This window comes from Myripristis murdjan, chromosome 7 (assembly GCF_902150065.1).
Source record: "Myripristis murdjan chromosome 7, fMyrMur1.1, whole genome shotgun sequence".
Classification (NCBI taxonomy): domain Eukaryota; kingdom Metazoa; phylum Chordata; class Actinopteri; order Holocentriformes; family Holocentridae; genus Myripristis; species Myripristis murdjan.
This window is the reverse complement of record NC_043986.1, coordinates 21,775,328-21,798,454: the sequence shown is the minus strand read 5'-3', so window position 1 is coordinate 21,798,454 and position 23,127 is coordinate 21,775,328. Positions and strand designations below refer to the sequence as shown.

Here is a 23,127-nt window from a genome sequence, read left to right as displayed (position 1 = left end):
CTCCACTGACCCAATGCATGTTTTGGGTTATAACGCAAATCCCTCTTTATGACATATCACAAGCTTCGTTTTATCATACATGGAGCTGTCAAACATATTTATCATCCCATATCAAAAATCTAAACACTTTTCAAAGGCAATTTTCCTTCTTGTTTATGTGAGCAGCTAGATAATATTTTAGGTCACCACCAAGCAGGGACTGAAAAGTATATTTACTGCATGACATATCTGGTATTTGATAAGGAATTGTAGATGAATGCACTTTAGTTAAATCCCAAACAAAAATCTGCAGTATTTCGATCTTTTTCTTACTAGATCATCTTGTAGAGATCTGGCAAATTTTTTGTCACTATGGAGCTGCAGTCCCAATATGATTTTCTCCTCAGGAAAAACTGTGTGGCACATCAGCCATATTTGGTCATAAATTATTATAAATCCCAAACAAACATTGTGGTGCAAACATTAATTTAGAATTCTATTTATTTATCTATTTGCTTACTGTAAGAAGTCACTGGCCCTTTTGGAGCAGAATTTTGATTTGCACTCTGTTTTCTTTGGATGACGACTCATGAATTAGTCCTTCACACAAGGAGAAACCTGAAATTGGCAGTGTGAGCCTACAGAGAATATGGAAGAAAGCATGATAAGTAATCACATGTTGTTCCTTATGTGAGTGCATTTGATTATCTTTTGTGAAACAATCTTGTGCAAATAAGACCCTTTTTGGCAGATGTCCCATATTAATAAACTTTTAGCAAACCGAGCGCGTATAAAAGTGAGTGCACCTGTCAGACAGGCTCTTTGTACAAGGCAATCATGGGCAAAGTACTGTTTGTGACGGGTAAGTGCTGTATGATGAAAAAAATTGCATGAAGTATAATGCAGATGATATCTTGGCAGTTGTTATTTCCAAAAGTGCAACCTTAGGGGAAGTAGTCTTGATTTTGCTTGCAGCACAAAATAACCATGCAAATTTTATTTTACAGCTCTGGCCCTGCTGCTGCATGCGCAGCTTGGTAAGGAAGCTCCATGAAATACTTGCCAATATATGAAAAAAATGTTAATTCACATTTTAGAGTATATTAATTGGTGGATGTGGGTGTGAGGGTAAAAGACCAGCTGAACATATTCTAATAATCTCTTTAAATGTCTCGAAGGCTCATCCTTCATACTGTCATGCTACTTCACAAACTGGGCACAGTACAGACCACCTCCGACCATCTACATGCCCAATGATATCGATCCATGCCTGTGTACCCACCTTCTCTATGCCTTTGCCACCATGAAGAACAACAAGCTCGCCACCTATGAGTGGAATGATGTGGAGCTCTACGGTCAGTTCAATGCCCTGAAGAACAAGTGAGTAACTCTGAATTCAGTGAAGTGCCCTTTATGAACATGCCTGCATGTGTGTGTAGCTCTGTAAATAACAATTAAGTCTCTCTAATGGAGAGTAGAGAGGAAGGCAAGATTCAGCTGTCAAAAAAAAAAAAAATGAAAAATTGAAAAATTGTCTGGTTCTTTGCCAGGAACGGAAATCTGAAGACTCTTCTGTCTGTTGGCGGATGGAACTTTGGCTCGGCAGGGTGAGATAATCTACATTAATCAACACACCCTGAGTGCACTCTAAGTGATTTGGATGTTGTTTTTTACAGTAAAATGTTTCTGTTCCCTATAATTAGTTTCTCGGCGATGGTTGGCAGCCCAGCGAACCGTCAGACTTTTATCAACTCAGTGATTGTGTTCCTGAGGCAGTATGAGTTCGACGGGCTCGACATTGACTGGGAGTATCCAGCCAACAGGGGAAGCCCTCCTGAGGATCGGGAGTACTACTCTGTTTTCCTTGAGGTGTGTTAGCCATGTCTAGTTTTCTGTTTGGTTATCTGATTTTCTCTCACTCATATCTTATCTGATTGGATAAATGAAAGATGCAGGTCTTTGCAAAAACTTTGGGCCACTATGAAATGCCAAGGTGTCCCTAAAACCCAACCACTAAATCCCAATAAATAAACGTTTTACTGATGAAACAACCTAAATGCACCATGTTGCCGATTTTGCCTTTCTGTTACTGTAGTTGAGCCAATGGTAAAACTCTTATATCTGTTCACATTCATCAGGAACTGAGAGCTGCCTTTGAGAAAGAGGCCAAGCAGAGCAACAAGCCTCGCCTTCTGATGTCTGCAGCTGTGTCGGCTGGAAGGGGAACCATTGACTCCGCTTATCAGATCCCCAAGCTTGGCCAGTAAGCATGTAAAGCTGTATAGGTGTTAAATGAGCTCACCTTAATGTGGACCACTCTAACAATTTTTATGTGATGCTTATTTTATCTGTTATCCAATTTTTATCCAATATTAATTCATTAATTAATATTTTTAATTGCTTTATTTCATATTTTATTTTTATTGCAATTTTGTATTGGGGTTAGGGACAGGGTTTTTTGTCTTTGTCTTCTCTTTGGTTATGAAGCACTTTTTAATGGTAGTTTTGAAAGGTACTATATGAACAAAGTTGTTATCATTATTGTTATTATTAATTGTTAAGGGTTGCATTGTGCTAATTCTTTTACATTTTCCTCTCCTAGGTCCCTGGATATGCTTAATGTTATGACATATGACTTCCATGGCTCTTGGGACCCCATGACAGGCGAGTGCAGTCCCCTGTACAAAGGCCCTGAGGACAGTGGTGGTTTCATCTATTTCAATGTGGTAAGCAGGGGAACATGTCCAAAAACAGCATGTTAATTGCTAGAATGTGCCCTCGGAAAAAGGAATATACCTGCATTGTGTCTGTAAACATACACTGATAAACATGATATGCAAGTACAGGTATAACATTAAAATGTCCCAAAGCAAGGCGGGATAGGCTAGCTCAGTAGCATATATGTGTAATCCCAAAGCCACTATACTTTGTTCCAGGACTATGCCATGAACTACTGGAAGAGCCAGGGAGCCCCAGCTGAGAAGCTGATTGTTGGTTTCCCAACCTACGGCAACACTTTCACCCTTAGGAACCCTGCCAACCACGGTGTTGGAGCACCTATTGCCGGTGCTGGAACTCCAGGAAAATACACACAAGAGGCTGGAGAGCTGGCTTACTTTGAGGTATACTTTCTTATTTCTTTGACAGAGTGATGAGGAATGGACTTTAGTATATTTATGGTGCTTTTTCTTGCATTATGTTTGAGAAGAGCATTTATTATGAATTAGCTGACAAATGGTTGATTCCTCATAATCTGACTCTGAATGAGGAAATTAATGAGTTTGTTGGCTTCTGTTAATACAGTGTTTTGTTAAATTACAGATCTGTGGATTTTTGAAAGATGGCGCGACTGAGGTTTGGAATCAGGCCCAGGATGTACCATATGCCTACAAGGGAAACCAGTGGGTGGGCTACGATAACATCAGGAGCTTTCAGATCAAGGTGAGGAGGAGCAGCACAGAATACTTAAATTGACACATAATGAGAAAATAGGCTTTGTTGTGTGATGTTGAATTTGCACAGAGGTGAGAATGATTTCCTGTCTCCACAACCAGTCAAGAAATAGATGAGGATTTCAAAAAGTTAGTGTACCACCATTGTCACTCATTAACTAATTTGACAGCAGAAATTGTTGTAAGATTGTATCTCATTTCTCTTGTTCTGTTCATGTGCACTGCTGCAGTTAACAACAACTGGGTCAGTGTCTCCTAATGAACGCTGCTACAATGTTTGTGGCCTCAGCTGGAAAGTTATTTTAAATGCTTGGGTGATAATGGCTCACATGCCCCCTTCTGGTTGTCTGTAGGTGGATTGGCTGAAGAAGAGCAACTTTGGAGGAGCCATGGTGTGGACCATTGACATGGATGATTACCTGGGTACTTTCTGTAACCAGGGAAAATACCCTCTCATCAACGTCCTTAAGAAAGGCCTCAATCTGGACCAAGCATGTAAGAATATCTGAACATAATCCATTTTTTTTCTAATGTTTTATGTTGGAAATGCATCACTTGAGTGCCATTACTACTTATGTTATATTTACATACAACGGCAATAAAGGCTTTCTGATTCTGATTCTGATATATATATATATATATATATATATATATATATATATATATATATATATATATATATTTCTTTTTTTTTTTTATTTCATTATTATTATTTATTTATTTATTTATTTGGCTTTTTCAGCTTGTGCTCCTCCTGCCACTCCCCTCCCTCCAATCGCAGGAATGAGCACCACTACTGGTGCCTCCAGCGGGGGGTCCAGCGGGGGGTCCAGTGGAGGTTCCAGCAGTGGCTCTAGTGGCGGCAGCTCCTCTGGTGGAGACTCTGGTACCAGCGGCATGGACAGCGGGTTCTGTGCTGGAAAGGCTAACGGCATGTACCCTAACCCTACAAACAAGAACCAGTTCTACAACTGCAGCCAGGGCAAGACCTACTTTGAGCACTGTGCCGCTGGTCTGGTCTTTGACTCCTCCTGCTCTTGCTGCAACTGGGCCTGAAGCCACAGTTACAGATTGACTGGTTAACTGTTCAAATGCAGGATGCCTCCGTTTTACATTTGTTAACTCAGAGGCATAACTGCCCCATTCTGAGTACAAAGTCCTTACTACCAAATCGGATGCATAACAATGTGAAACTTGAGGCTTTCCTTGTGAATAGTTGATTTTGAAAGCAGTCAAATAAACATCAGAATTGTGGAACATGTGTTGTATTTGCAATTCTTTCATGACTATGTTTCAATTATAAACTATTGTGTATAAAAAAAAAGGCATGGCATCTGTCAAAAAATATTACACAAATTTCAACTCTATCAATACACACACCATCATCCAGTATGTAAATGTTCACAAAAGAAATTCAAAAAAAAAAAAAAAAAAAAAAAAAATGTAGGAAAATAAGAATAGCTCAAAGAGCAAAGACACGTCCACATTTGAGGAGACTGAAACCCAAATAAAACTTCATGCAACACATTGCCAGTGGAAAACTGTTCACACAATCACAAATATAGTTTACGTATCTATGCAATGTTCATTTAGAACAGTGATGCAATATAAAACAAAACACCGGTCTACAATTTGAGAAAGTCTATCTTTGATTTCCAAAAAAGAAACATAATCTTAAAGTTGAACTATCATCTTTTAACAGTAGCAAATGATCTACTTTGCAAATATTGATGACTGAAATGAGTATGATAACTCCAGCACAATAAAGTGAGAAGTGATATACTTGGTACACTGAGCATTTGTAGTTTTTTTGGAAAGATGAATTGTGGTTAATTTGATATACTTCTGTAATACTTGTCGATGGCAGCAGCTGGCCAACAACAAAACTGGAAAACGCATGTGCCGCCCCTCTCAGCTGCTCTCTTTCTCCTCTTTCTGTTCTGTATTAGCAGAACTATTCACCTCTGCTGCCGGCTCCTCCACCATCGCTGACTTTTTTGTTGTTCCTGTTTGGACACAGGATGAGTTCAAGTTGGTTGGGGTTTGGGATGATGAGTAAGAAATGCATACACTTTCAGTATTACTGCAATTGCTAGAATTGATTTCCAAGCAGTGAGCAAGGAAGCTGGGAAAAAGCATACCCGTGAGGTAGTTTCTGTGCATCCGATGGAACAGCAAGAGACAAAAGAAAAGGATAAATCCACTGCAGCCAACTATCATTCCACACAGCAGGAAGCTGTAGCTGCCTTCAGTCTGTATAATCTGGGGAGGAGACAGCAAGATTAAAATACAGGATTTAACACAAGATCTCATTTTTTTGCCAGTATGAAACCACTTCTGTACTTCTGTACCTCATTTTCCTATTTCTATACTTGCACTAATTATGATTACACTCATCAGTCTTACCGAGCCAACAAGAACCTGCATAACCATCTCTCCCATTCCTGCACTCGTTACCAGAACTGAGGTTGCGCATCCTGCAGTGAGACAGAGAGTTTTACTTGCTATGCTTGCTCTTACTCTATTGTGTTATAATTACTGCAATATGCACTTCATTATACCCTGGTAGTCAAGGATATCTTCAGTGTAGGCAAGCATACAGGGGAAGATGCTGCTGAGGAACAGCCCAGCTAAACAAGTCCCAGCAAACAGAAAAGTACTGTTGGTGTAGAAGATTAGCAGCATCAACACTGTGACAATGACACCTGCCTGCAAGAACAAAGGAAAGAGAGAGAGTGCAGGAACACAAGAAGTAAATAATACAGGATTTCTTTGAGTATGTTTTGCTGTGAATGTTTCATTTCAATGCAATTCAATTCCACAATGTCTTATTGATATTACCAGGTTGACCATGAGCAGTCTGACAGGCTGGAAGCGGTATGAAAGAGGGATAGACAAAAGGCGTCCGACGGTGATTGCTGCCCAAAAGATACTGGCCAAGTAACCTGCAGTCTTATGGGGCAGAGACATAGGTGGTGCCACAGCATAGGTGTACACAAAGCCTGCATAGGCACCCTGAAAACAGCAAATGCAAATGAAAGTCCTTGGTTAGCCTCGCAAACCTGTGATTTATGTAAAAATATATTTTCATCCACATTACACTCATTTACAAAATGATATTCCTTATTATAACTCCTGTAATGTTCATTGTAATATAATTTGCAACCACCACACACCACAATGCCATCGGTCATGAAGAGCACCATCCCGCCGAGGATATGAATCATAAAGAAGGATACTGGCAACCCGCGCAGGTTATCATTCTGACAACAGCCAAAGATGTCCCCATGACCTGCAACAGAAGAAACATTTACAAATGACAGATTATAGCATATAAAAATGCATTTATTGTTTTTTTTTTCTTCCACTTTAGCTGACTGAAAACTCTGGGAAACTATGCAGTAAGAATCTTAAAATAGAAATCCTGTTTCAAAGCTACTTTTCCACTTGGGTTTATGGCAGGCAACCTAACCAGTGACATGATATCTGTTCTCCTACTAGAGCTACAGTGACAGATTCACGTGTAATGGCACAGGTTATTGGCTGTTCACCTCCAGCTTCCTGTTCTTTCTGCTCCGCATCTGGTCCCTCTGCTCCCTGCTGGCTCTCCATAGCTAGCTCGTCTTTGTCCAGAAGACGTGGGGTCCCACCTGGGCAGCACGGGATCAGTTGCTCCCGGTACATGAGGAACAACACTGCAATGGGCACAGGCAGCTGGGGGCACATGAATGATAATAAGCTTGTCATAATTTTCAACCTTGTTTTAAAGTGAGGTTTCATATGTGCTTGAGACCAATAAAAAGAGTAGTAGACTATTGGGATGGTCTAAAACAGGCATAAAATTGGGATGAGTTTGACATTATAACACATTATATATAGGCCATGAATAAAGTAACTCTGCTTCACCATTTAAGTCTACTCAGTGTCTTACATTAATAAGTGCCATGATCCAGAAAGCATAGTGTACAATTGACTCCTCCTCCCCTCCTTCATGGGGCAGGTGGCTCTGAGTTATGTTGTGCTCAGCGATGGGACTGTTTCGCAGCATGTTCCTGAAATGATGTATGATCTCTGTCCCATTCCCTGTGTGGTTTCCACAGCCCGTCTCTGAGAGGAAAGGATCTGCAATCAGTGGGCTCACCAGGGCTCCGAACCCAATGAAGAAATGGAGGGCCTGCAAAGTGCAGAAAACAAGAGACATTAATTGCTAGTTTTTTTGTTTGATATGTATAATTGGCCTCGACTTGAATTGAAAAACATAGTCTTCAGAATCCTGAATTAATCAAAGTGTGTTTTATTTATCTTGCCAAACAAAAGTTGCTTCTTGGGAAAGATAAATCAAACACCCCCCCATATTTTCTTAAATAATACTCTTTTTTTGCACTGCTACAAGACACTCATTGAATGCAAATGCTGCCATGCCAGCCCATGTTAGTCCAGTATGAGTCACCTGCAGGAAGACAGCTGAGTCCTTCTGATAGATGGTCACCAGTTGGATGTTAGCGATGGTGTCAATGATGCCCATTGCCAGCCCAGACACGGCCATGGCAATAGCCAACAGCATAACATTATTGCATAGAGGAATGATGGCAAATATTACAGAGATGATGAGAGCTGAGACAAACAAGGCGGACAGAGCAGTGAACAACCTTTTGGGAGAAAAAAAAGCAAAAAACAGTGTTAATGGGGGTAAATAGACCTTGGAGTAAACTTGGAAGAAGCTTTTAGGTTTCAGTTGTGAGTTCACGAGCAACTACTCACGTTTTCTTGAAAACACCGCCGACAGAGCTGCCAATCAGCAAGCAGAACTGCTGGGCAAAGAAAACCCAGGTAATCTGACTGAGTGTTGATTTTGTCTGACATTGCAAGTCCAATATTGTTGGTCCAAGAAAAGCAATGCAGAGTCCAAAGCTGAAGAAAACACTCCAGTAGGTCAAGGTGTGGTGGGCATTCCTTTTGAACAGAGTTAAAATCCGTTCATCCACAAACATCCTGGCCAGTAATTTTAAGAGTAATGTGTATTTCCTTGGCACAATAAAGAAGAAGTGTGAAGCAGACTGCCAAGGATTTTACTGTTAAATATGAGGATCTCAATATATGCCAGTGGTGCTGACAGTTTTTGCTTGGGTGGATGCTAGTTTCCATTCTTGATTTCTTTTAAAGCTTTTCAGGGCAAGCCCCCTCCTCTTTGAGTTGCTTAACTGGAAAGGATGTCCTCTTGAGTTAATAGGTGAAGTGGAGATCCTTCTGACAAGAATATGCCTATTTGAATTGTGTCAATGATTTGCAATGAAAAAGAATCTCTGTTGAAATGCTACTGAAAGATTTATGTGTCACAGTACCTTCAGTTCATGGAAAATTTACCATTCAGGAAATGGCAAGGGATGACACAGTTGTCCCTTGAGAACGGGTTACCATTTCTGGGACACCTGTTGCACTCATGACCGAAGCCATCATCACAGAATTGCATAACTAAAGCCTAAATGACAAATAAAATATAAAAGAAAATGTAAATATTGTTTTCTCTTCAGGATCACAATGTTATATCAACAGTAAATAGGTGTTCATCTGTGATATGACTATTTTCTGATAACTGATTATGCAATGCGTCTGTCCTGTATTGTTTGTAAAAATCAGCTTTCACTTCCAATTCTTCTCATATTATTTTATCACACCCACTTCAATGATTTTACCATGTTTTGAATGTATCTGAATGCACAAACCAAGGAGGCTAATGGGTATCTGACACAGAGGAGTTTCATCTTCATAGGATGGGAAGTGGGAAAAACTACTGTCCTACAAAAAGTTACTCTCACTGAATTATGTATGCCAGCATATGCAGGCCGGTCCAAAGTTCAGAAGGGTGAATGAGGATGAACAATATGGCACTGCAATGTTTAGCTTGATGTGAAGAAATTTAAGCATGGGCGTAAAAATGACAAGAAACTGGCAGAGATATGTCAAAGCTGCTATATGCTGCTCTGGAAGGCTTGCACTGTACTGTCCACAGGTTATTGTAAATAATATATCTTTTATGATAAATAATGATTTGTATTGCTTGAGTAAAGGATTCAATACCTAATCTCTTTAATGATTGCACGGCACAAACAAAGCTGTACTAGTTGTGGCCAAATATGAGCTTCCAGCGGTGTTGAAACAGGGGCACGTACATGGGGAAAAAAAAAAAATCATAATTGATGCGTGTCAGAATCCTGATTCTCATTACCTTTAAACTTAGGCTTTATTAATGTATTTGGCAATATATTTTCTTGTAATACCTTCAGAAAGTTTTTTTTTTTTTTTTTTGTCATTTTCTTGTCATTATTTATTGCATTTACTGCTTATCTAATATATTCAGTTTGCTCTCTTCTTATCTACATCCTATTGTTTACAGCTGCAGTCATTTAACAGTGACATCAGTTGCATGATGTCCTTTGCTCAGCCTATTTATCTGCACTGATTTCAGCATGCATTGTATTTTCTACTATTATACAGTGTAATAGTTTTATGATTATGTGTCTTCCCAGTAAAATCCCAGTGCAGTTGAGCAAAATGTGCCAAAATCACACAGTCTAACGAGCTCTTGGTTGTGTAACTGATTTGCCAACATCTCCTGCTAGGTTGAGGTGCTGGTCAGGTACTAAACCCTGTGAAATATACATGTTTATACAAAAGGCATTCATTAACATCTGTCATCCCCCGCACTTCCTCTTCATGAGCTATAGTAACACAAAGTGACTTTTTTCAGGTAATTGTCAACTAACACTGAAATAACATGATTTCAGAGGTGCGTACTGGGGTGTTCAAATCAACAGCATTTTATGATTTCTGAAGTACAGGACGTTTCCTTTTGAAAGGCCTCACAGCATTGAAGTGAAAATAAAAAATAAAGCAGGAATGAGTGGTGCACCTTTTTGGCAATCAAATGTGGGCTGTTAACATGCTGGAAAAGCAAATTAAGCCTACATATAAACCCGTTTTTGGGTTTGTCATTGCTGCACAGCCAAGCTTTGATGAAACTCACAGACCTTTATTTTAAATGATGAGATCTCAAGGTTTTCCAAAGATACCAAATATGTTCTGCTGAATTACAGAGAAATGTGCATAAAATGATGCACAAGACATTTAGATATTTTCTATTTGATGCAATGCTGCAGCCATAAAACAACGGCATCTCGGTTTTGAAAATTTCACTCAATGAAGGCATGTAGTAGCTTCAGTGAACTCTTGCAACCAGCAGATACAGGATGTGTATGTGTCATTGTTGTTAAATATGGAGAAAAATGCTTTTCTATCTGTGACTGTATTACATAAGGATAAATTTAAGTGAAAATCAGAGTTTAAGGTGTTCACTTGATTTTTCAGGTTTTGAGTAAGGCATGTTTGGTAACAGTATATCAGTCTAATATGATCTAAAACAATACTGCAGAACAACAGAATTCATTCTGACACGAGTTCTCTTTCAACACTAGATGGTGTGACTGTGCTGCCTCTACACACAACTCTAGTCAATCAGCAATGTTTGCTGCCATAAAATGCTGCTATAAAAATACAAATATGGTTTATAATATGCTGATGACTAGAATGTTTAAAAAAGCAGCAAGAATGCCATGTTATTATGATGTGTTGTGTGTTGTGATATGGCATGGAAAACATCTCTGAATTGTGAGAAATATAGACTCTCTCTCTCTCTGTCTCTCTCTCTCTCTCTCTCTCTCTCTCTCTCTCACACACACACACACACACACACACACACACACATACACCACAGTATTGCTTTTGCAGTCTGTTGACACATGGTATGCTGGCAGTAGCTACATAAAGAGCAGAGACATCAGTAACTGGGTATAAAGTGAAGAGCAGTGGTGTTGCCCCACTCTTCTGTCTCATCTCCATAGTCTGACATTTAGCCAACTCTCAATCAGAGGCCTGAGACAGTGCCAGGTCACAATGTGAGAGGAATCTTAACCTGAACGCTTCACTTTTTCTCTCTCCTCCTCACTTGTCCTCCCTCTGAGTCAGCTGCAGTGCTTTGCCCGCACTCTGCTGTGGGGTCCAGTGAACCTGCAGAATAAAGCATGAATGAAAGATAAATGATATTCCTTAATGATACATCCTTACAGGGCTCAAAATATTCATAAGCCCACAGTGTGTATATGTAATAGTAGCTGAGTGAGCACAAGAAATATCTTAGCGTCTGTAAAAGGGAGGACATCATACTATGTTGTGTATCATTGCTTGTCGAGTCAGACAGGCATACATGATTCAGTATGTGCATTAACACAAGTGAGGGGATTAGCTAAAGTAGACATGGCAGGCTCCTCTTTGGAGCAATGGGAAATGTATCTGTCACCTATCCACATTTCTCAGTCCCCATGGCCCTGGATAGAAGTGCCCTCCAGTGAACCCCTTACACCTCTCCCCAGGCCCAAAATAGAACCAAGGATATGCAGTATGGAGACAAACACGACCAAGCACGGCATACACACGATCCTTGCACATGCACATAATATACTATGTACACATGGACACTGCACGTGTAAATATGGACGGACCTACCGTGTCCTATTCCTGTTTTATCTTATTCTACCTTTTATATATCTTGGTATTACTATTATTGTTATTATTATTATTATTATTATTATTATACTATGATATTGGAGAAACAATTTCTATAGGGACAAAGGATTTTTTAAATGTTAATTTCTTGCTTTGATGTTAAGTTTAATGTTAACTGATGCTGCTACAGGTAACTCTAAATCTAAATCTTAACATGTCCACAGGGCAAAACAGCTGTATTTTATGAGGCTCTGTGTTTTAGGACTAGCTGAGTGAACCAGCTGGTGATATAACACAATTGGGAAACTTGCTTGAGAACACTTGCCCAAAGAATTGTTATTTAAGTTGAATGATTAGGAGACATCTGAGAAAAAACTGATAATATTAAGTATAACTGGCATTTGAAGTCATTGTTAGAAAGGAATTTTCAGATTTCCCCTTACATTTCCTCTTATGCAGCTATAAAGTTAGAGATAAAACATTTTTACCACATTGTATGACAATGACACTCACACTGTCTGCATCTACTGGTTGCAGTGCTTCACTGAGTCTACATCACACATTTTGAGTGAAATATTCAAACCGAAAAAGCCATTGTTTTAGGGCTGCAGCATTACATCTAATAGAAAACATCTAGATGTCTTGTGCATCATTTAGTGCACATTTCCCTGTGCAGTAACTCAGCAGAACATATTTGGTATCTTTGGAAACCTTAGGATCTCCACTAGAATTTAAAATACAGTTTTGTGGGTCTCAAAAAAGCCTGGCTGTGCAGCATGCATTTGTAATGACACTGGCAGTGGTGAAGAGGTTTTAACACTTTCACCACTGTTTCTTACACAAGCTACACTATAGCTATACCAGCTTGCAAAAAAACAAAACAAAACTCTTAATTCATTGTTTAATTTTTCTTTGTGGATGATTTAATGATGGTTAATGATGGAACATGGCTAATAACATCTTTCAACAAGACTTCATACTTATTCCATTTCAAGATAGAATCAGAAAAAAAAATGCTGCTCTTGTTTCATTAACTGCTCTCTCAAACGTTGTTATTAGGTCTCTCAGAATGTCATAATGAGAGACTTGTACTTTACTGGGCTTAGTGCAAAGCACCATTCCTCAACAATCCAGTCCCTAAATGCTCATTCTGTGAGGTAACATTAAAGTTCAGTGAAGCGGTGCTGCTCATCAAACACTTCTATCAGGAACACCCACCCAGGATTCCTAAAAGCTCAGCACCCGATCACATCTGGAGCCCTCTGAAGATAATGACTTCTGTCAGCCAATTCTCACTCCGCAATCCAGATAAATGGAGCAACAGAGATGGTTGATCATGTGTATATTGTTCCATTACACTCCAATTCTCACGGCACTCAGTGGTGATTATTATTGGCCTTATCATAAAGCATTTATGTGTGGCCCATTTGTTTTTCATTGCTGTCCCCGTGCTTTCGCCATTAAATCATGATCCTATGTCATCATGTGATGATGTAATCATAAAATCATAACATATTGGCATTTTGAAGAACCACAAATTAAAATTTGCTAATACAATTAAAACAATCCTTTCCATCGACTCTGCTGATTTTTTGCCATCCAACTTTGGAATTTTTGTCCAGGAAAACTATAAAAACTAGCAAATTTGATAAAAAATGAAAAAAAAAAAAAAAATGTTGACAGCACTTGATTCTGGTCATTCTGACAAAAGTGTAATGGAAGGCTTTTTTTAATCTCTATATTGTTTCATCTAACTCCCCTCAAGGACAAAAAAGGCTCAAAAATTCATATCATATTCTGCTCAAACATCATCTTCAGGCTTTCTGATTTAAAAATTGTTCTAATTCTTCCTTTTGATGCAGTAAAGCTGGTATTAAGTCCCTTCAATGGGATTTTGGGGTGTCGAGTGGGCTTTACTTCAAAATGCTAAAGCAAATCCTAGAATGTATGATTCCTCTGATGCCATTCAAGTCCAGTTCATGCAGCTTTAAAATAGACCATCCTTCCATCACTTCATGCAAACCCACAAATGGTACACCTCCAACGCCCTGCTCAGTTTCCCGTTCACCACGTTTTGTAATGTTATACTGGAGGAAAAAAAACGAAATGCCATCATGTTCCAGATATTCTCAAAGCCTTGTGGGAGTGTGATGATTTATTTGTTTTTTGAAACCTGAGGAAGAGAATTCAAAGGCTTTCCATAGGTAAAGCAGACAGTAGACTCCACTCTATATTGAAAACAGCAACAATGTGATGTATGAAAGAGGCTGATATTAACTTTGCAAATGAGAACGTATAACAGAGTAAATCCATATCAAATTCTGAAACAAAGCCCTGTCAATATATGCTGTGAAGTATTTGCTGCTTAGTCAGTAAGCTCAAGGAAACTTCTGTGGAATTACATTTTGCAAATTAGACTTTTCTGTTTTGCATTTTAGGGACGATTATTTGCTGACATGCTCATTAAAAACCTAATCATTGTGCCACTGCTATGAAGAAAGTGCATTTTTATTTATTTATTTATTTATTTATTTATTTTTTTTGTGGTTCTTAGTCATGTTTACAATTCTTAGTCACGTTCAAGGTGGACAACCAAGCCGCAGCTGTTTATGCACTGTCTCAGCCCAACTTGTGTAAATGCAAATCTAATTTGCAGGATTTTATTTTCAAGTTACCATTACAGCTTAGTCTCTCCTCCCTTAGTGGCTTTTCTGTCATTCTGGTATTAGTTGTAATCTAATAAGAAAAGCATGGTAGGCTAAAGTGTAAAATTAAAAATGGGATAACAAAGGATTAGTCTCATAGTGGGGTAGGGATTTCCCAAAATGGACGTGTCAGGTTGGTGTTATAGACTACAGGGAACTTACTCCGAGTAAACACAAGAACAGAAATCAAGCATTGCGCCAGTTTTCATGGATGAAATGATCTATCAGTACATCAGCCCAAATAATAATTTGAACACAGTGGTAGAGCACTAGACTTACTCTGGACTTAATGAAGGGCAAGTGGTGAATTCAAACCCCACGAAGGATTATAGATTCCTGTACGGAGGACTAAACCAGCATTGTTCTCCTTGATATTTGCTGTCAGAGCCCAGACACAGAATTACTGATGCATACAGCTGTCTGGTAATATATGTTTGTACACACATCCGGACAGAAATAACACAATGGTGATTTATTCTTTTCTATCATAGGATGTCACTCCCTTCTCCCTTTTTCTCTTTTCCTCCACTGTCCTCCTCTCCCCTCCTTTGCCCACACAGTTGTACAGAGCAGAGCAATGATGCGTGTCTTAGTGAAACCTGGTGAATAGTAATGAACTGAGCCTGTGTGTCTATTTGAGGGAAAGCGAGAGGAAGAGAGACGGTGGAGGGGTTTGCGCGGAAAAAAAAGGGGGAGGGTAGGGGGGTTAGACTGTGAGTGAAAACAGGGCTTTTCTTGAGGCACTGATGCAGCACAAGCTGTGGTGAGAATGTACAAGCACAGTGGTGGGTGAGAGGAGATGCAGTTGTACTAATCCTTTGCACCCTTTTACATGATCAGCATCACACTGTATCAGAGCTCACCGGCCATTCTGATCAGGATGACGCGGCGTCGTTCATCAAACTAAAGATTTAATGAATGATCCGCATCTTTTCTCGGGGTGTGTTTCTTGGGATTCATTATACAGTAGCACTCTCTCTCTCTCTCTCCCCTTCCACTGAAACCTCACTGTGGATGGGGGTGGGGGGGATGTATTAGTAGAGGAAACGGATGGAGGGGGAGAAAGCTGTGAGTGAATGTGGCTCAGAGAGGGGCAACAGCACCTGCTGTCTTCATCCCAGATTCGCCAGGCAAACAGCATTCTTCCTCTGCTAGTGATGGACTGTTAACAGGACAAAGAAAAAGGGAAAACAGGCCTAAACAGAGACTTCTGAAAAAGAGACTCTCAGGATACCACAATCCTCCAGCACTGATTTGGACCAGTTGCTTACTTTATCATTTTCTGTTTTGTTTTCCTGCATTTCTATCAATGAGTCAGTGGTCATCACTCCAAACTGTCAATATGAGCAGAAGGAGAAAAAAAAATAGGAAGTTAATGCCATTGCTGGAAAGATAACACAAACATCAGATCAAGTGAAGATGGTGAAAATCTGAGGCTCTGTTTACAACTTATAAATAAGTAACAGGAATATTCATCAACTGGCTGCAAAGATCAACTAGAGTGCCAGGTCTGAAAGGAAGGGAACAAACACAATAGACAGCCCCCCTGTTTCACCCCCTCTTTTATCCTTTTCCATCCAGGACTCATGGGCACTCTGCCAACTTGGAATCTTAAGAACTCATTCAAAGAAAGCCAAAGAAAGGGACTTGTTTAAAACCAGGACCCATTCTCTCTCTCTTGTTTTTCCTTACATTTCCCATGTGAAGAGGGATTTCTTGGTTGCTGTTTTCTCTGACATCGCATCTGGGGTTTTCTAGAATTGCCATTCAAGTAACGTTTCGTCAGATTCGCGGTTTGGGAGTATTGTGAGCCAGTGATCTCCCAGAGCCCCCATTCTCTCTCTCTCTCTCTCTCTCTCTCTCTCTCTCTCCCCCTCTCCCTCTCTCTCTCTCTCTCTCTCAGTTTTCATTCTGGTTTTTACTCACTCTATCTCACCACTCTCCCTCCTGCTCACATAGTAACTCCTCCCCCCCACTACCCATTGTCTCTCTGTACAGTATTAGGCTGAGGGGATGCCATACTCGCTCCAGCGAGGGACGCAGGAGGGGGAGATGGAGGTAAGTGTCAGATTTATGGCTTAAGAATCCGTCCTTCACTAAATGCATGCCACCGTTAATTACTAAAGTATTAAGTGCACTGGTCAAAAATAGCTGTTTGTTTTCATCAAGACTGACAGAGAGGATAAGGAGCCTCACTGCTGCTCTAAAGGCTTTAATGTGTTGTATGCAGTGTCCCAGTGTGTTGTGGCTGTCTAGCCTGCCAGTGGAAGGTGGTTAGGTGTGAGTTTAATGAATGAATAAGTGGCACTGCATGGGATAAGAAATCAAATCAGGAGCCACCCTGTTTTCTTGAGAATGAGGACATACAGTCTTTGTATAAATGATCCGTCCCAGTGTCTGACTGTCAGTAGTGGGATCATTTGCGATATTGTTGTTGTAAAAGGGGCCCTATAGTCCCTTTGCACTTACACTATCTACGATAAATTGGCCACAGGGTTCATATTTCACAGTCAGAGGTATTTTGTTAAAATAATATGTTATGACTGTATTTCAGAGACATAATAAGATCTGGCCAGCGACGACTGCGCGTATTGGCTCCTAGTAGAGGGTCCATGTATGATGTTTGGGATTAAAGCTAATCCTCCCTGTGGCTGAGATTCACCTTCTTGTCTGGACAGAGTCTGACACAGGGGCTTTACTAATTTATGCTGAGACATGCATGAGCACAGGCTCCCTGGAGCTCTGTGGCAGGGGGCTTGTCGACCTGGGGCTGACTATGGTGTCTAGCGAAAAGAGCTTATTAGGGTGTTTGAGTAAACACCCTTCCACTTCACTCAGCAGGTAATGCTCTTGCACTCTAATGTCGGAGGCCACATAAATATTCAGCGTATGTCGAGACCAGTGAGAAATACCAAGTTCAGTTTGTTTGATGGCTAGTTAGTTTGATGTCCAGTCCACCTCAACATCATGTGCTGGGCTTCAATGTATCTGCATCTCTTAAAGTTTGATTATTTTGGTCTATGGGCAGTGCAATTGATTAAAGAAGATAAAGCTGAGCTAAAAGAAAAGATATGGAAAAATGCAAGAATAAGTAAAGAAAGTTGTTCTTTACTTGTAAAATTTTGATACCTCTTTGTGTTGCCAGAAGAACTTGAAACAGGTGCATAAAAAGACGACTAGACGTGGTTCTCAGTAATGGACAGTTGCAGCTTAGTACAGGAAGCTTTGTGTGCTTGCTCAGAGAAAAAAGGCTGTCTCAATGGGGCTTTTGTTGTTTGAGTTGGAGACAGCAAAAGCACAAGAAACACTGACTGACAAATACCTGGCCCCTCTGTGCCTCAAATACCTCAGCTTTGCACTCGATACAATGTCAACAAATGCCTCCTCTGTCTTCCATAGTAGCCTGTTTCCTCTCTGTCCACAAGCTTTTTTCGTGTTTTTATAAAGGCTACTGTTTTCTGAGTAGACATCTGGGTGAGCGGATTTGGCCTCCACGGCTAGAATGCTGTATCTCTATGCTTTGTGCAGTTGAAAATCACCCAGAAACACTTCCAACAGTTTAGTGCTCTAACTTGTTGTAAATAGTTTCAGTGCAACACATAGGAGTGCGTCTGAGAAAATTCAAGTAACCATTTTTTGTTCAGCATCTTACTGTTAAAGTTACATGGAGTGGGGTATGAATGTGCTGTCTTATCATAGTGAACATAAACCAAGCATGCTACAAAATGCTCTTTCAATCAGTTCAATTCTGTGCATGAATGATGTTTTGTTTGACTTGTCAGCCTGACAGCTTTGATTCAAGGGGGCCCAGGGTCACTCTGGGGAAATATAAGCATGCACTGAATGGTAGATTATGTGACAAAAGACAGTACAGATTTAGAGGCTTGATAACTATCTGCAAAAATATTTTGTTCATTAACAAATTCTGCTCGTTTTTATGTGCTTAAGTGGTTGAATTAAAAAAGCTGAGGTAATGATCTCTTCTGTGCTTAAGAAAGTCAAGGAAAGGGCTGCCACCGAATACACAAAAGAGTTTATGTAATCTGTTTTGAGTTCAGTGAGCAAAATCCTTTTGATTAACGTTGCACCTTTTCCCTGAAGACACTGATTTAAAGCTGCATTTTCAATCAAAGATTATTCTTTAAACCCCCAGGAAATGAAGAGCTTGCAGGATAGAGCTTGAAGATTCAAGCGCTGAGTTGGGGTCATTATATTTGAGTTAGTGTTGTCAAAAATACAATTCCCACTCTCTAAGGAATCACAAGTATCATTTCATTCCCTCTAGGCCCCAGATGAATGCTTCCACTTCCTTTGGTTAATTATTCATGCGGATGTGAGTTTTAAATCCTGAATGCTGTCTGCAACCTGCCCTTGTTATTTCTCTTCTTTTTCTGGTATTTAAGCTTTCAGCACTGACAGCGTGGTTTCTCAAACTGCATCTGACTTGCTGATTACATATTATTGGCTAACAAACAAAAGAAACACATTTCAGTGAGCGTCTTACCAATTACCATGCCACAGCTGTGTCTTATGGCTTTCTATTCCTATGTGAGCTCTTTCTAACATGTCATGTAGGGTTTAAAGCCATTGGGTACAGAGTGGACGATCAGCCATGGCGACAATGTGTTTTTAGACTAGGTTTTAAGGCTATTATTAGCATGCTGTTTGTATTATGGTTTATGTTATTTCCCCCTTGTCGGCCATATCAGTGACGAAATCCAAACACAGGATCATTGTTTGCTATTTTTGATAACCTACCAAGTAGCTTCTGTAGCATTCATCCCAGTTATATATAGCTTCTAAGTGGCAAATGTAAGAAATAATTATAATAGTATACACACTAGATTTTGAGAGTGGTAGATTGCAGCATCTTTCCTTGCAACAATCATATTGTGTCGTGGGGCAAATGGTGATGCTGGACGATTAACGTTGCTTAACTGCTACCACTGTTTTGGATTTGAAAAGACTGCCTGGTCTTCATGGAAGTCATGGATTAGCAGATGGTCATGAAAATGAAACTGTTCTTTTCCTGCTGCTGTCAGATGAGCTTAGAGCACTCGTTTTACTTTCAACTCTATGCATTTTGGCAAGTTGTTTATTTCCTAATGATTGTGACATAGTCTACGCCATCTGTTATTGTAAAGAGGAGATTGACGATTTTTTTAAGCTTATCCCATTGATCCCCAGTCCCTTTGTGAGGGCCGTCGAAAAGCTTTCACACCAAAACGTTTATGAAGGAATCGGCACCAGTCCTCCTTCAGATTTTGCTATCAGTGCCGGTGAAAGTCAATGTCATATGAAATCAATCAATATTGCATCTCTAAAAAACATTATTGCTACAGTCCTTGGCAATCAAATTTACAAATAACTTGATCTATATTGCCGCTGATAATTGCAAAGTTATTGTTCTGATGTTTCAGCAGGTTCTGTAGAATGCATCGCAATTGTGCATGTTTTCCACAGTTGCTAAATAAATAGCAGTGGCAAGAATACAAAAATGTTACACACAAAAACTGCTGGAAATTAAAAGAAGATATGTTATCCATTATAGATTCAATGACCTTATGTACATTATCCATTTGTTTTCTTCTTTAATTAGGCCCGAGCCCTCCCAAAGGGAGAAGGGCCTATTGTTTTTTATTTTTGTTGCTCCTGAGAGTTTGGTGCCAAAATAATGACATGCACTAACTATGACTGCCTGCTTTCCCTCTCTATCAACCAGCTGGCATTTCAGTGGTTAAAGAACAATTGTAATGACAGTAAATAATGATTTTATTCCACAACAATGACAGCAAAGTGTGAAAACAGGCGACACCAGAAACATTTTACTGCTAGAGTTGGAATTATTAAAAGCTAACCATATTCTCACTCAAGGTGACAGAATACATTTTTCCACTGGCATAAGATGTATTTGGAATACAGAAACTACAACTACATATATTGCCTTCTGCTTTTCCAACCTGGACAACTTTCTCACATCATGCTATTATAATATACCCAGCTGTCATACTGTGATGCCCATTCCAACTTGTTGAGCAGAAAGCAGGAATCTTCAGATTAATCTTATTTGGTTTGCTCACTTATCTATCTTGTCATGACCAACGGGCAGAAATCACTGCCTCAGCATGGTTCTCCTTCAGTGAAAATTAGCTGGTATCTAAAATCAAGAAAATGATTTTATGCTGCCCCGTAGCAGTGCTCAACTGCATGACATCTATCATGACCCTCCTCGTTATTTGTTCAGTGGCTTATTCAGAAATCACTGATTAATTGATGCACTTGAGTCATAAAAACAAAAACAAACTCCTGATCGTTAGTGTTTTTGTGTTTGTGGGCTTGATATAGCGCTAGATCCTTTAATGATTATTTTTGGGTATTTTTGCTTTATTCACTAGTTTACAGTAGAGAAAAACAGGAAAGAGAGACAAAGGGGGATGTCCGTGGCCGCTTTTGAACCCTGGACTTTGCGGGTACGTGGTATGCTCCAACTGAGCCACCAGAATGCTTGCACTAAACCCTTTAGATGTGGTCCCTCATGCTTCCTACCCCTTCCTTGTCATGAACAGAGTTTCAAGAGCATTCCAAGAGCATTCAGCATTCTGCCCCAGAAAACTTAATACCCCTCTGTTGAATGTGTTGTGACTTTGAACTTGGAAGTATGCAGGCCACACTTTCTAAATCTAAAGCATTGATTCTCTGCAAAGAGAGTATGAGTAAGAACAAATTTTTTTATTAGGTTTGAGTTATGACTTATTAAGTTATTAACTTTTTGTATAGCCTTTCAGTTCCATTTTCTTACTAATTACTGTCACAGTGTTAATGTTGAAACCTTGATATATTGCTTTGATATGTTTAAAAATGTTCAATCACAACATCGCTGGAGACCAGCAAAGAGTCTCACTCATTTGTGATGTGTTGCTTTAAAACTTTAAAACCCTCCAAGTGGCAGGTTCCAGACAAGACGGTTTACAAAGATCCTGCCTGCTCTCAATCAGTAGCAAAAACTGTCTGGCAACTAAAACATGGTGGAGGACAAAGTGTGACAAGTTGCAATTTCGCAACCCAGTTTCAAAATGTATCAAAAGAAACATTCAAAACCAGTGTAGGCCAACATTTCCCTTTCCCTTGAGATGTTAGTATATTTTTTCATGTAGAGCTCATTAGAAAATTGGGCATGTTTATGATGGATGTTGGGGTATAGTGGGATGTACAACATGTAAATTATTAGCCATGATGTTTTACAGTGGGCAGAGTTATAAGATACCTAGAGTATATTAACTACAGCAAGCTAAATTAATTTACATTCATCAACAGTGATTTTCTTTACATGAGTTATGATTTAGGGTGGATTTGTTCTGTCACTTCCAAATGGCTAAGGATGCACTCAGTTAAAGCAGTGCACTCTGTCTGTAGTGGTGTGTCCACTTAAATCATGATGCAGGGCTGCAGAAGAGAAGATGCCCCCTGATTGAGGCACCATAGGTTTGCATCAGTTGCCCAAATAACTTGCTGGTGCCAGGTATGATCACTGGAGAGAAATCTTTGAGCACAGGAAGTGGCAAATCGAAACTTGAAAGATAAAAGTACAAAACTTGCCCCTGCAGCACAGGACAAACTAGACAACAATGATCATCCTGCTGCTGCCAAAAGCTCCACTCCCACCAGCCTGAGAGAAGAAATTCAGGTCCACAAAGACTGCATTTTAGTGACATAGGGTTGCATTACTTCTGGTGTAAACACACCTGCATTGTTTCAGCGTAGGGCTCATTGAAAAATGAGCACTGACTTGTTGAAAAAAATATTAAATGGTCAGCCAAATTTGGAATTACAACTTTGAAATCTGAGGATCATTTCAGAGCTGTGATTTCTCTGATTTCAGGCAAAGGAACATCATAGCACAGGCATGGTGTTAAAAAAGTTTCAATACAAGGGTGTTTTTTATATTTCAGCAGTCAACATAAACACAATGTGGTGACAAGATTAAAATTTACAAAATTAAAAATGGAAATTTTGACTTCTGAGTTGAAATGTTTAAGTTAAAATGAACTTGGCAGCATAAGTCCTTAAAAGTAAGCTACCTCTCACTGCCAACTGGGGCTACAAATGTGCAAAGTTGCCTGGTGCAGTTTTAAATGAGCATATCCTTTTCACTCATTTTCTGTTTCTGGATTCTACAAACATTGTTGCAAATTCAGCAGGGATTTAAAAAAAAAAAAAAAAGAAACTGCTCTAGGTGTATTGACATTAATGGGAGAGTTGAGAGATATGACTTTCTCTTGCAGATATCTTTTGTTACAAACATCCAAGCTTTATTTCCAAATTACACCCAAGGTGAAAGTACTGACAAAACCCAGAAATAAAATTTCCATTTTTGTGTTAGCAGTTTTTGAGAAAAATAATTTTCTTTCAGGTGTATACCATGTTGGCTGTGA

General features: G+C 39.6%; 2 protein-coding genes across 4 annotated transcripts; one reads left to right on the top strand and one right to left on the bottom strand.

The window, feature by feature from the left end:
• Positions 1 to 816: 816 nt before the first annotated feature.
• Positions 817 to 4,487, top strand: LOC115361923 (acidic mammalian chitinase-like). Of its 3 annotated transcripts, none has more exons than XM_030055642.1 (12): positions 817 to 841; positions 987 to 1,016; positions 1,158 to 1,359; positions 1,530 to 1,586; positions 1,683 to 1,848; positions 2,118 to 2,242; positions 2,582 to 2,705; positions 2,916 to 3,101; positions 3,301 to 3,420; positions 3,785 to 3,926; positions 4,174 to 4,258; positions 4,298 to 4,487. In XM_030055642.1, the coding sequence occupies exons 1-12, from the start codon at positions 817 to 819 to the stop codon at positions 4,485 to 4,487; spliced, it is 1,452 nt and encodes a 483-aa protein (XP_029911502.1). The 3 variants fall into 3 exon arrangements, with proteins under 3 accessions (XP_029911502.1, XP_029911500.1, XP_029911501.1); XM_030055640.1 differs by having other exon boundaries at positions 4,289 to 4,487; XM_030055641.1 differs by having other exon boundaries at positions 4,174 to 4,275; positions 4,312 to 4,487.
• An 855-nt stretch (positions 4,488 to 5,342) lies between these two features.
• On the bottom strand, positions 5,343 to 8,422 carry mfsd4ab (major facilitator superfamily domain containing 4Ab). The gene is made up of 10 exons (XM_030054861.1): positions 8,193 to 8,422; positions 7,882 to 8,080; positions 7,363 to 7,605; positions 6,983 to 7,145; positions 6,608 to 6,723; positions 6,273 to 6,446; positions 5,993 to 6,140; positions 5,838 to 5,908; positions 5,573 to 5,693; positions 5,343 to 5,437 (listed from the first exon to the last, which is right to left on the bottom strand). Exons 1-10 carry the CDS (start codon positions 8,420 to 8,422, stop codon positions 5,343 to 5,345), a joined length of 1,560 nt encoding a protein of 519 aa, XP_029910721.1.
• Between the last annotated feature and the right edge of the window lie 14,705 nt (positions 8,423 to 23,127).